The 12,549-nt window shown below is 38.9% G+C and overlaps 1 protein-coding gene across 1 annotated transcript in view; it reads right to left on the minus strand.

Moving 5' to 3' along the window:
• Window positions 1-739: 739 nt before the first annotated feature.
• Window positions 740-12,549, minus strand: part of TRIP4 (thyroid hormone receptor interactor 4) — a 68,186-nt gene continuing 56,376 nt past the window's right edge. Inside the window, exon 13 of the mRNA XM_059915510.1 lies at window positions 740-1,044. Coding sequence (XP_059771493.1) covers window positions 977-1,044 — 68 coding nt within the window. The 3' untranslated portion in view covers window positions 740-976. The remainder of the gene's footprint in view (window positions 1,045-12,549) is intronic.

Here is a 12,549-nt window from a genome sequence, read left to right on the forward strand (position 1 = left end):
GACCGTGAATTTCCTGAGGATGCCAGCAACTGAGATTCTGACAGCTCTTCTGAACAGCCTCAGAAAAAAAGTGCTTCACTAAGTGGGACCAGAATGACTAGTAAAAATCTCATTTCAAACCAACCTCCTATTTTTCCAAAGCTCATAGCTTCTTGGGGTATGGATGGCTTAAAGGGTTTGGTTTAAGCATTTTGGGATATTTGGATGCATTTACTGAAGGGATTTTATTTTTGTTTGTTTCTAATTGCTCCATCCAAGTGATACTTTTGCAATACCAACAAAATAAACAGGGCAGTTTCATGCTGCTCTAGCAGGTGGCTCTATCTCATCCCAGTCTGATCCTCTTATGTCCTAATGTCTCAAACCAAAGAACAAAGTGGCAGCACCTCTTCAGGTTATCCCCCCACCCCACCCCCCCACCAAAAATCTGCCAGGGAAGGTTACTCAGCTGAATACTATTTGCTTGAAGAGACGTTGGACTAGAGCAGCAAAGTTGTTTAAAAACCTCTCTGTCCCATCACACGTTTCTATTAAACACAATTCCAAAAACATCCTAATACTCTACCAGGTTATCACTTTGAAAAAAAAAAAAACTTTAAAATTCAAGTGGTGCCTTAAAATACTGTTAACCTAGGTTAAGAATTTTCCTAACTAAAACAAATCCAAGCCTCAGAGAGGAAAATAATTTCCAACTTGTTCCTTTTTCTTCTGTATCATTCTGAGAAAAATGTCAAAGATCTAGAATTTTTAAAATAAGTCTTTATAAATAATGTATCCAAAGATTTTTGACCCACTACATAAAGTAAGAATCCCACTCTTTAAGAAAAATATACAGATTTTGATGAGTTTAAATTCTGAGAGGTTCAAGCCTGATGCCAAGCCTTTAGATGTCTACTGCTTCAATTCCAAAGGACCAGTGGATAGCAATTTTAGTACACAAAACTCCACTATGCTGTATAGTTCCTTTTTTCCTGGGTCAGACAGCTTTATTCTGCTTCATTAACCCCTTCTTTGCTCCTTGATGGATCTTGGAATCCAGTTTCCCTGTAAGGGAGAAAAAGAAGCCTCATTATTTATTTTTTATATTTGCAATGCAAATCTTTCATGGCCTCCCAGGTCTTCTGGTTACTGTGTTTCTGTCACATTCAATTATCTTGCTTCAGGACTCAGACACTTTCAAACTTCAGAGTTTCATTCTGTAAGAATGAGGAAGCAATGGGAACACTGTATAGGGACACACAAATGTACGTACGTACGTACACAAACACAATGAGTATTCACCTAAAAATCTAAGAAGTTAATATTTCTAATTTTGTAGTTACTAGAAAAGAAACATTGCGTTTTCCAGAGTGCCTGATGCTAAGGCAAGTTTTTAAAGAATACACACATAATGATAAAGGAAGACATTTCACACAGTGGGAAACCCATTCCTCTGACCTGTTAACTGGCTGAGCATAATGCATGTACCTCCCTCACAGTGAGAAAAGCAGTTCAACTCACTCCTTTGCTGCCTCAGACTTAATAGGGGGAGTGACCTGAAACAGTGGAGTAGAATCCACATGAATGCTTTACTGACAAAGGGCCCCTATCACCAGTTAAGAAGGGCAAAGGTCATAGGCTGTATGACTGTCCTAAGTGTTAAAAGTTAGAAAACAAGCAACCTTCCTGTCCCAGGTGACCCTAATGAGAGGTACTTCACGGATGTGGTCTCCAACCTCTGACTCCTCAGATCTACCAGGATAAAGTTGGGTTCAGTGGTAGCTGCCTTAGGAAATATCCATCTCATGAAGAAAAATTTAACAGAGTTCCTGTCTGCCTGGCCTGAGAACAGAGCTTGCAGGTTGCTTTCTCTCACAAAAAGTCTTATTTAAGTCAGTAGAGATGCTGATGCTGGAAACAGAAATAGTTCAGTTCAGCCTTGGCACTAAATAAACAAACAAACAAAAACAAAAGCAGCTGGGTGTACTACACGCCTATATGCACAACCACGGCCCCTTGTATGTTGTCATTTTCATTTGTTGCAGTAGTCAGGTATAAGAGAGAAAGCACTGGACGAGAAGCCAGGAAACCCAGGTACCAGTCCTCCTTTGTCTGATACCAACTAGATGAGTGACTTGGGGCAAGTCATTAGATCTCTCTGGACTTCAATATCCTCATTTGTCCAACTAAGGTAAGAATACATGTCCGGACTACTGCACAAGGAGAGTGTGAAAAAAAATTATTTCAATCTAACAAGTTTCTCTGTTTTCTTTTCTTTTTTTTTTTTTTTTTTAATTTTATTTATTTATTTATTTATGGCTGTGTTGGATCTTCGTTTCTGTGCGAGGGCTTTCTCTAGTTGTGGCGAGCGGGGGCCACTCTTCATCGCGGTGCGCGGGCCTCTCACTATCGTGGCCTCTCTTGTTGCGGAGCACAGGCTCCAGACGCGCAGGCTCAGTAGTTGTGGCTCACGGGCTTAGTTGCTCCGCGGCATGTGGGATCTTCCCGGACCAGGGCTCGAACCTGTGTCCCCTGCATTGGCAGGCAGATTCTCAACCACTGTGCCACCAGGGAAGCCCCTCTCTGTTTTCTTAATTTTTTTCTTCTTCCTCATCTTTCCAGGGCTACATCTGCCTCTGGAATAACATTACTTCCTTCTCTGGGCTTCCTTAGAAACCATCACTAAGTGATACCCTAAATGATGTCCACAACAGTCACAATGATGTTGACTTTAATTTGGGCTTTAGAGCACAGAGTTTTCCCAGGGATTTAGGAGTTCTTTCATCCCCCAGGCTGTCTTGCTGGAAATCCAAACATGTGCCAGCAATCTGGCAAAGGGCCCTGTTACGAGGCAAGTTTGCCGTTGTATCCCTAGGACTACCAAATGGTAGGTGCTCAATAAATGAATTAAACAAAGAAAAGCAGACACCACAAATTTCAAAACCTTTACTTTATAGGGACTACTTAGTGACCAAAAATAGCAGATATCAGATAAACATAAAAGAGTACTCATTGTAAAGGTGGTGGTACCCAGAGGTACAAAGAAGTATTGCGTCTCATTAAGCTTTTTAGGACAAGCTAGGACAGAATTTAGAATTCCATCTAGGACTACAGGCTTCTAGTTCTCTGTACTGAATAAGTTAGAAGACCCAGGTCCCAGTTTTAGTCCTAAGACTACCTATCTGTATAACCTTGAGGAAGTCACCTAGTCACTCTTGTCCTCAACTTTTTCAATGCTATGAGGAAACTGGACTACACAGTACTGAAGGCCCTTTGCAGCTCTGTGATACTGTGCCCTAAAAATGAAATGTAAATTGGAATACTTTGTTTCTGAGGCAATGCGATAAAGTGAGAAGAGCAGGAAACCTAGAGGTAGAAAGACCTGAGCAAAATATAATTTCTGTAAACCTGTTCACTCAGCTATAAAATGAAAGGAAGAAAAAATTTCTAGTAACATACAAAGTTGTTGAGAGGATTATAGCTAAGGCTAAGTGTTTTTCTATATACTAAGCACTATACCAAGTATTTTACATACACTGAATCATTTAATCAAATAATTAATTGAAATAATATACATTAAAGGGACTTCTCTGGTGGCACAGTGGTTAAGAATCCACCTGCCAATGCAGGGGACATGGGTTCGAGCCCTGGTCCAGCAAGATCCCACATGCTGCGGAGCAACTAAGCCCGTGCGCCACAACTACTAAGCCCACATGCCACAACTACTGAGCCCGCGCACCTAGAGCCCGTGCTCCGCAACAAGAGAAGCCACCCCAATGAGAAGTCTGCACACAGCAACGAACAGTAGCCCCCGCTCGCCACAACTAGAGAAAGCCTGTGCGCAGCAACGAAGACCCAACGCAGCCAAAAATAAATAAATAAATAAATAAATTTATTAAAAAATATATACATTAAAATGCTTCATGAGTTCAAAGTTCTCTGAAAAATTAATGGTAGTCATGTTATTTATGCTAAGGCTTGGGAGTTGTGTTTCTTAGTTATGGTCTCAGTTTTACTTTTAATTTACCATATTTACCAGATAACTCTAGGCAAGACTTTTAACTATATTTATTTCAGGCTCCCCAAAGCTTTACTGTATAAGAATATTCCAAATATAATTTTCATAAAACTCCAGTCTGACTGTGAAAGCCCTCACATGAGACCAGCTCAGGTAAGATCAACCCATTGGAGCAGAGCACTCAATAGTAGGCAAACTAATCTCTGGCTTCAGTGATGATGTCATAAAATGGAAAACTGATGTGAGGAAGGAGATACAGAGGACGAAGGATTTCCAGGGCACTCCCAGGGATTCAGAAAGTCTTTCATCCCCTAGACTAACCTAAGAAAACCATACATGTGCCAGCAATCTGTGAGCTCCTTACAACTAAAAACTTCTTTGCATCCCTAATATCTACCATAGTGACTGCCAATAGTAGCAATTGGGTTAGCTGGGCAATGAAGGCCAGGGACTGGGGCTCCTAGCATGAAGAAGCAGTTATCGTGGATGCCCTCTGAACTCTGAGTTCTAGTTTAGCATGGTTTTTTAAGACTTGGGATCTGGACAGTTAGCTACAGTAATATACAGTACACTCTCTTAAAAGCAGAGTGATCATGCTTAGTTTCTGTATTTCCCCAATATTTTTATATTTAGTACATACAGCATTTCAGTGTTAAACCACATCCTCAATCATGGTGCCTAAAAGAAAATCAAATGCATGTGCAGCAGATGGAGAAGAAGTTAAAAGGGAAAAAACTATTTGCCATCAATCGATATAACTCTCATAGGGATTTTCACATGTTTTGCATAAGATATAAGGCAGAATTTGCATGAGTTTATAAAGCATGTAGTTCATTTAAAGTAAAAAAATTACCTTCATCTCTTTGAGCATTCAACTTACATATTCTACTATACTTAACTTTTTTGCATTTCTTAATTTGAGCAGACACACAGCCAAGTGATTTCATATTGCACATTGTTTTCTGAATTATTTCAACTTCAAGAAGCGCAATTATCCTCAGGTCAAGCAAGCTCAAGTTTTACATGTCCAAAAACATAAATAAAAATATATGCCTTTAATTTAAAGCAAATATATACATGTGATACAACACATAAATGAGTTATATTATAGACATTTATTTGCAAGTCAGAAGTTTGGAACTTAGAATAAATTTCTCATAGAACTAATCTATGAAAAGTGGCTAGGGGCTTCCCTGGTGGCACAGTGGTTAAGAATCCGCCTGCCAATGCAGGGGACAGGGGTTCGAACCCTGGTCCGGGAAGATCCCACATGCCGCGGAGCAACTAAGCCCGTGCGCCACAACTACTGAGCCTGCACTCTAGAGCCTGCGAGCCACAACTACTGAGCCTGCGAGCCACAACTACTGGAGCTCGTGCTCTGCAACAAGAGAAGCCACCGCAATGAGAAGCCCGCGCACCGCAACAGAGTAGCCCCCGCTCACCGCAACTAGAGAAAGCCCGCACACAACAACAAAGACCCAATGCAGCCAAAAATAAATAAATTAAATAAATTAATTAAAAACAAAACTTAAAAAAAAACAAAAGGAAAGTGGTTTAGGTTCCTAAGCCATCCCACAAGAAACAAATATTTAAGGCATAGAGCTGTAACTGAAGTAGAGTATTAATATTATTAATACCATGGAACTTAACCACTTCATGTAACAATATTCTAGAAGAAAATGTGAAGCATTCCAAATTAAGAGCCAAGTATAGGAAGTCCCTTGTGGCGCAGTGGTTAAGAATCGCCTGCCAATGCAGGGGACACGGGTGTGATCCCTGGTCCGGGAAGATCCCACATGCTGCGGAGCAACTAAGCCCATGTGCACCACAACTACTGAGCCTGCGCTCTAGAGCCCACGAGCCACAACTACTGAGCCCACGTGCTGCAACTACTGAAGCCCGTGCGCCTAGAGCCTGTGCTCCACAACAAGAGAAGCCACCGTAATGAGAAGCCTGCGCGCAGCAACGAAGACCCAACACAGCCCTAAATAAATAAATAAATAAATAAATTTATATATATATATATATATATAAAAAGAGCCAAGTATGTATTTTCCCCTATGGCAGTGAGATTAAAGACTTTTCCAGCTGTAAACTACTGGAGGTGGTCCCTATGGCTTAAGGGAAGGAAGTTCTGGCAGCGTGTAAGGTTTTTAAAGACAGGATGAATGAAGGACAAAGGAATGAAGAGTTACAGGGAACAGAAACTTCACACCAGACTAAATCCTCAGGTAGGCTGGCTCCCTCTCAAGAGAAGTTTTTTTCTGAGACACAGGGATTGGTCAACCTATTCTTTCTCCACCCCCCCTAACCCCCAACTTTACCTATTGTTTCTGACCCATGTTTCACCTTGTCTGGTCTACCATGGAAGAAGGTGCAATCTCACAATTTCTCTCCAGCCCTGCTGTCCCTAAAACAAGCACACAGCCCATTTTGGCTTTTTAAAGCTTCTAACCAACAGAAGGAACGGGGAAAAGCTTTCTCTTAAGACCATCACCCACCCCGCCCCCTATTAAACCTTGTGGAGAAAAATGAAGGTCGTATGTGTGCTGAAGGTGGGTCTCTGGGAAGAGAAAGTACTGAAGTAAAACGTTTCAGAGAAATATATAAACTCTGTTTACACAAAACATTTTCTCACAGGAGTTTAAGCAGCAGATGAAAAACAAGATAGAAAGGAAGCTACGAAAAGGTAACTGGGACTAAAGATCAAGTAGCAGTGGGTCTGGGAGAGAAGACTGACCACGTTTTCCTCCTACCACCAGTGTTGCCATCAGTGCCTACAGTAAGGTAAGAATGGAGTAGAGTAAGAAGGGGTAAAATTTCTCAACCTAAAAAGGAGAGAAAAAGGGAGATTTAAATCCTAAATAGTGAAGAAGAAGGAAAAAGAATTTCCAGGGCCACTTGGCTAACAGGTGGGGTAAAGTATGAAGTAAATAATTTGTGTAAGTCAAGGGCAATTTATGTTCAGATTTTCTGACTTGCAGGAATCTCAGAAATATGTTTCACAAATCATGAGGGTTGCCTGAATTTTGCAGTGAATATACATGAATCTAAATTCATACTCCAAGCATTTCATTTTGTGATCAAAAGCAGTATTATCCATAGTGCAGTCAGCTAACCAACAGCATTAGTATCACTTGGGAGAAGGGCGCAGGAACCTGTGTTTTAACAGCTCTCTAGGTGATTTTTATTTACATTATAGTCTGAGAAGTACTTCTTTACAGAACAGATTTATAAAATAGTTGGTCCACGACGAACAAGGTGACATAGTCTTGTGCACAGCCGACAACAATGCATGTCCCAGAAGCATCCAGTTCACACAATGGGAAAGCAATGTCAGAGTCATGAAACAGTAACTGACATGAGCAAATGGGAGAGATGCTGATGTTGTTTTTTTTTTTAACATCTTTACTGGAGTATAATTGTTTTACAATGGTGTGTTAGTTTCTGCTTTATAACAAGGTGAATCAGTTATACATATGCATATGTCCCCATATCTCTTCCCTCTTGCATCATCCTCCCTATCCCACCCCTCTAGGTGGTCACAAAGCGCCGAGCTGATCTCCCCATATGATGCAGCTGCTTCCCACTAGCTATCTATTTTACATTTGGTAGTGTATATATGTCCATGCCACTCTCTCACTTTGTCCCAGCTTACCGTTCCCCCTCCCTGTATCCTCAAGTCCATTTTCTAGTAGGTCTGTGTCTTTATTCCTGTCTTGCCCCTAGGTTCTTTTATTTTTTTTTTTTTTTTTCTTCACACACACACACTGTATTTTATTTTTACAAGAGATAAATCGAGCCCCTAGGTTCTTGATGACCATTTTTTTTTTTTTAGATTCCATATATATGTGTTAGCATACGGTATTTGTTTTTCTCTTTCTGACTTACTTCACTCTGTATGACAGACTCTAGGTCCATCCACCTCACTACAAATAACTCAATTTCGTTTTTTATGGCTGAGTAATATTCCATTGTATATATGTGCCACATCTTCTTTATCAATTCATCTGTTGATGTACACTTAGGTTGCTTCTATGTCCTGGCTATTGTAAATAGAGCTGCAATGAACATTTTGGTACATGACTCTTTCTGAATCATGGTTTTCTCAGGGTATATGCCCAGTAGTGGGATTGCTGGGTTGTATGGTAGTTCTATTTTTAGTTTTTTAAGGAACCTCCATACTGTTCTCCATAATGGCTGTATCAATGTACATTCCCACCAACAGTACAAGAGGGTTCCCTTTTCTCCACACCCTCTCCAGCATTTATTGTTTGTAGATTTTTTGATGATGGCCATTCTGACTGGTATGAGATGATATCTCATTGTAGTTTTGATTTGCATTTCTCTAATGATTAATGATGTTGAGCATTCTTTCATGTGTTTGCTGGTAATCTATATATCTTCTTTGGAGAAATGTCTATTTAGGTCTTCTGCCCAATTTTGGTTTGGGTTGTTTGTTTTTTTGATATTGAGCTGCATGAGCTGCTTGTAAATTTTGGAGATTAATCCTTTGTCAGTTGCTTCATTTGCAAATATTTTCTCCCATTCTGAGGCTTGTCTTTTTGTCTTGTTTATGGTTTCCTTTGTTGTGCAAAAGCTTTTAAGTTTCATTAGGTCCCATTTGTTTATTTTTGTTTTTATTTCCATTTCTCTAGGAGGTGGGTCAAAAAGGATCTTGCTGTGATCTATGTCATAGAGTGTTCCACCTATGTTTTCCTCTAAGAGTTTGACACTGCCTGGCCTTACATTTAGGTCTTTAATCCATTTTGAGTTTATTTTTGTGTATGGTGTTAGGGAGTGTTCTAATTTCATTCTTTTACATGTAGCTGTCTAGTTTTCCCAGCACCACTTATTGAAGAGGCTGTCTTTTCTCCATTGTATATTCTTGCCTCCTTTATCAAAGACAAGGTGACCATATGTGCCTGGGTTTATCTCTGGGCTTTCTATCCTGTTCCATTGATCTATATTTCTGTTTTTGTGCCAGTACCATACTGTCTTGATTGCTGTAGCTTTGTAGTATAGTCTGAAGTCAGGGAGCGTGATTCCTCCAGCTCTGTTTTTCTTTCTCAAGATTGCTTTGGCTATTCGGGGTCTTTTGTGTTTCCATACAAATTGTGAAATTTTTTGTTCTAGTTCTGTGAAAAATGCCAGTGGTAGTTTGATAGGGGTTGTATTGAATCTGTAGATTGCTTTGGGTAGTACAGTCATTTTCACAATGTTTACTCTTCCAATCCAAGAACATGGTATATCTCTCCATCTGTTTGTATCATCTTTAATTTCTTTCATCAGTGTCTTATAATTTTCTGCATACAGGTCTTTTGTCTACTTAGGTAGGTTTATTCCTAGATATTTTATTCTTGTTGTTGCAATGGTAAATGGGAGTGTTTTCTTAATTTCACTTTCAGATTTTTCATCATTAGTGTATAGGAATGCAAGAGATTTCCGTGCATTTTTTATCCTTCTACTTTACCAAATTCATTGATTAGCTCTAGTAGTGTTCTGGTAGCATCTTTAGGATTCTCTATGTATAATATCATGTCATCTGCAAACAGTGACAGCTTTACTTCTTCTTTTCCGATTTGGATTCCTTTTATTTCTTTTTCTTCTCTGATTGCTGTGGCTAAAACTTCCAAAACTATATTGAATAATAGTGGTGAGAGTGGGCAACCTTGTCTTGTTCCTGATCTTAGTGGAAAAATGGTTTCAGTTTTTCACCATTGAGGATGATGTTGGCTGTGGGTTTGTCATATATGGCCTTTATTATGTTGAGGAAAGTTCCCTCTATGCCTACTTTCTGGAGGGTTTTTATCATAAATGGGTGTTGAATTTTGTTGTAAGCTTTCTCTGCATCTATTGAGATGATCATATGATTTTTCTCCTTCAATTTGTTAATATGGTGTATCACGTTGATTGATTTGCGTATATTGAAGAATCCTTGCATTCCTGGGATAAACCCCACTTGAACATGGTGTATGATCTTTTTAACGTGCTGTTGGATTCTGTTTGCTAGTATTTTGTTGAGGATTTTTGCATTTATGTTCATCAGTGATATTGGCCTGTAGTTTTCTTTCTTTGTGACATCTTTGTCTGGTTTTGGTATCAGGGTGATGGTGGCCTCATAGAATGAGTTTGGGAGTGTTCCTCCCTCTGCTATATTTTGGAAGAGTTTGAGAAGGATAGGTGTTAGCTCTTCTCTAAATGTTTGATAGAATTCACCTGTGAAGCCATCTGGTCCTGGGTTTTTGTGTGTTGGAGGATTTTTAATCACAGTTTCAATTTCAGTGCTTGTGATTGGTCTGTTCATATTTTCTATTTCTTCCTCGTTCAGTCTCGGAAGGTTGTGCATTTCTAAGAATTTGTCCATTTCTTCCAGGTTGTCCATTTTATTGGCATATAGTTGCTTGTAGTAATCTCTCATGATCTTCTGTATTTCTGCAGTGTCAGTTGTTACTTCTCCTTTTTCATTTCTAATTCTATTGATTTGAGTCTTCTCCCTTTTTTTCTTGATGAGTCTGGCTAATGGCTTATCAATTTTGTTTATCTTCTCAAAGAACCAGTTTTCAGTTTTATTGATCTTTGCTATCGTTTCCTTCATTTCTTTTTCATTTATTTCTGGTCTGATCTTTATGATTTCCTTCCTTCTGTTAACTTTGGGGTTTTTTTGTTCTTCCTTCTCTAATTGCTTTAGGTGTAAGGTTAGGTTGTTTGAGATATTTCTTGTGTCTTGAGGTAGGCTTGTATTGCTATAAACTTCCCTCTTAGAACTGCTTTTGCTGCATCCCATAGGTTTTGGGTCATCGTGTTTTCACTGTCATTTGTTTCTAGGTATTTTTTGATTTCCTCTTGGATTTCTTCAGTGATCTCTTGGTTATTAAGTACTGCATTGTTTAGCCTCCATGTGTTTGTATTTTTTACAGCTTTTTCCCTGTAATTGATATCTAGTCTCATAGCGTTGTGGTCAGAAAAGATACCTGACACAATTTCAATTTTCTTAAATTTACTGAGGCTTGATTTGTGACCCAAGTTATGATCTATCCTGGAGAATGTTCCATGAGCACTTGAGAAGAAAGTGTATTCTGTTGTTTTTGGATGGAATGTCCTATAAATATCAATTAAGTCCATCTTGTTTAATGTATCATTTAAAGCTTGTGTTTCCTTATTTATTTTCATTTTGGATGATCTGTCCATTGGTGAAAGTGGGGTGTTAAAGTCCCCTACTATGATTGTGTTACTGTCGATTTCCCCTTTTATGGCTGTTAGTATTTGCCTTATGTATTGAGGTGCTCCTATGTTGGGTGCATAAATATTTACAATTGTTGTATCTTCTTTTTGGATTGATCCCTTGATCATTATGTAGTGTCCTTCTTTGTCTCTTGTAATAGTCTTTGTTATAAAGTCTATTTTGTCTGATATGAGAATTGCTGCTCCAGCTTTCTTTTGATTTCCATGTGCATGGAATATGTTTTTCCATCCCCTCTCTTTCAGTCTCTATGTGTCCCTAGCTCTGAAGTGGGTCTCTTGTAGACAGCATATATACGGATCTTGTTTTTGTATCCATTCACCCAGTCTATGTCTTTTGGTTGGAGCATTTAATCCATTTACATTTAAGGTAATTATCGATATGTATGTTCCTATTACCATTTTCTTAATTGTTTTGGGTTTGTTATTGTAGGTCTTTTCCTTCTCTTCTGTTTCCTGCCTAGAGAAGTTCTTTTAGCATTTGTTGTAAAGCTGGTTTGGTGGTGCTGAATTCTCTTAGCTTTTACTTGTCTGTAAAGCTTTTAATTTCTCTGTCAAATCTGAATGAGATCCTTGCTGGGTAGAATAATCTTGCTTGTAGGTTTTTCTCCTTCATCACCTTAAATATGTCCTGCCACTCCTTTCTGGCTTGCAGAGTTTCTGCTGAAAGAGCAGCTGTTAACCTTATGGGGATTCCCTTGTATGTTATTTGTTGTTTTTCCCTTGCTGCTTTTAATATTTTTTCTTTGTATTTAATTTTTGATAGTTTGATTAATATGTGTCTTGGCGTGTTTCTCCTTGGATTTATCCTGTATGGGACTCTCTGTGCTTCCTGGACTTGATTAACCATTTCCTTTCCCATATTAGGGAAGTCTTCAACTATAATCTCTTCAAATATTTTCTTAGTCCCTTTCTTTTTCTCTTCTTCTTCTGGGACCCCTATACTTTGAATGTTGGTGCATTTAATGTTGTCCCAGAGGTCTCTGAGACTGTCCTCAGTTCTTTTCATTCTTTTTTCTTCATTCTGCTCTGTGGTAGTTATTTCCACTATTTTGTCTGCCAGGTCACTTATCCGTTCTTCTGCCTCAGTTATTCTGCTATTGATTCCTTCTAGAGAATTTAAAATTTCATTTATTGTGTTGCTCATCACTGTTTGTTTGCTCTTTAGTTCTTCTAGGTCCTTGTTAAACGTTTCTTGTATTTTCTCCATTCTATTTCCAAGATTTTGGATCATCTTTACTATGATTATTCTGAATTGTTTTTCAGGTAGACTGCCTATTTCCTCTTCATTTGTTAGGTCTGGTGGGTTT

This window comes from Balaenoptera ricei, chromosome 2 (assembly GCF_028023285.1).
Source record: "Balaenoptera ricei isolate mBalRic1 chromosome 2, mBalRic1.hap2, whole genome shotgun sequence".
In the NCBI taxonomy this organism is placed as follows: domain Eukaryota; kingdom Metazoa; phylum Chordata; class Mammalia; order Artiodactyla; family Balaenopteridae; genus Balaenoptera; species Balaenoptera ricei.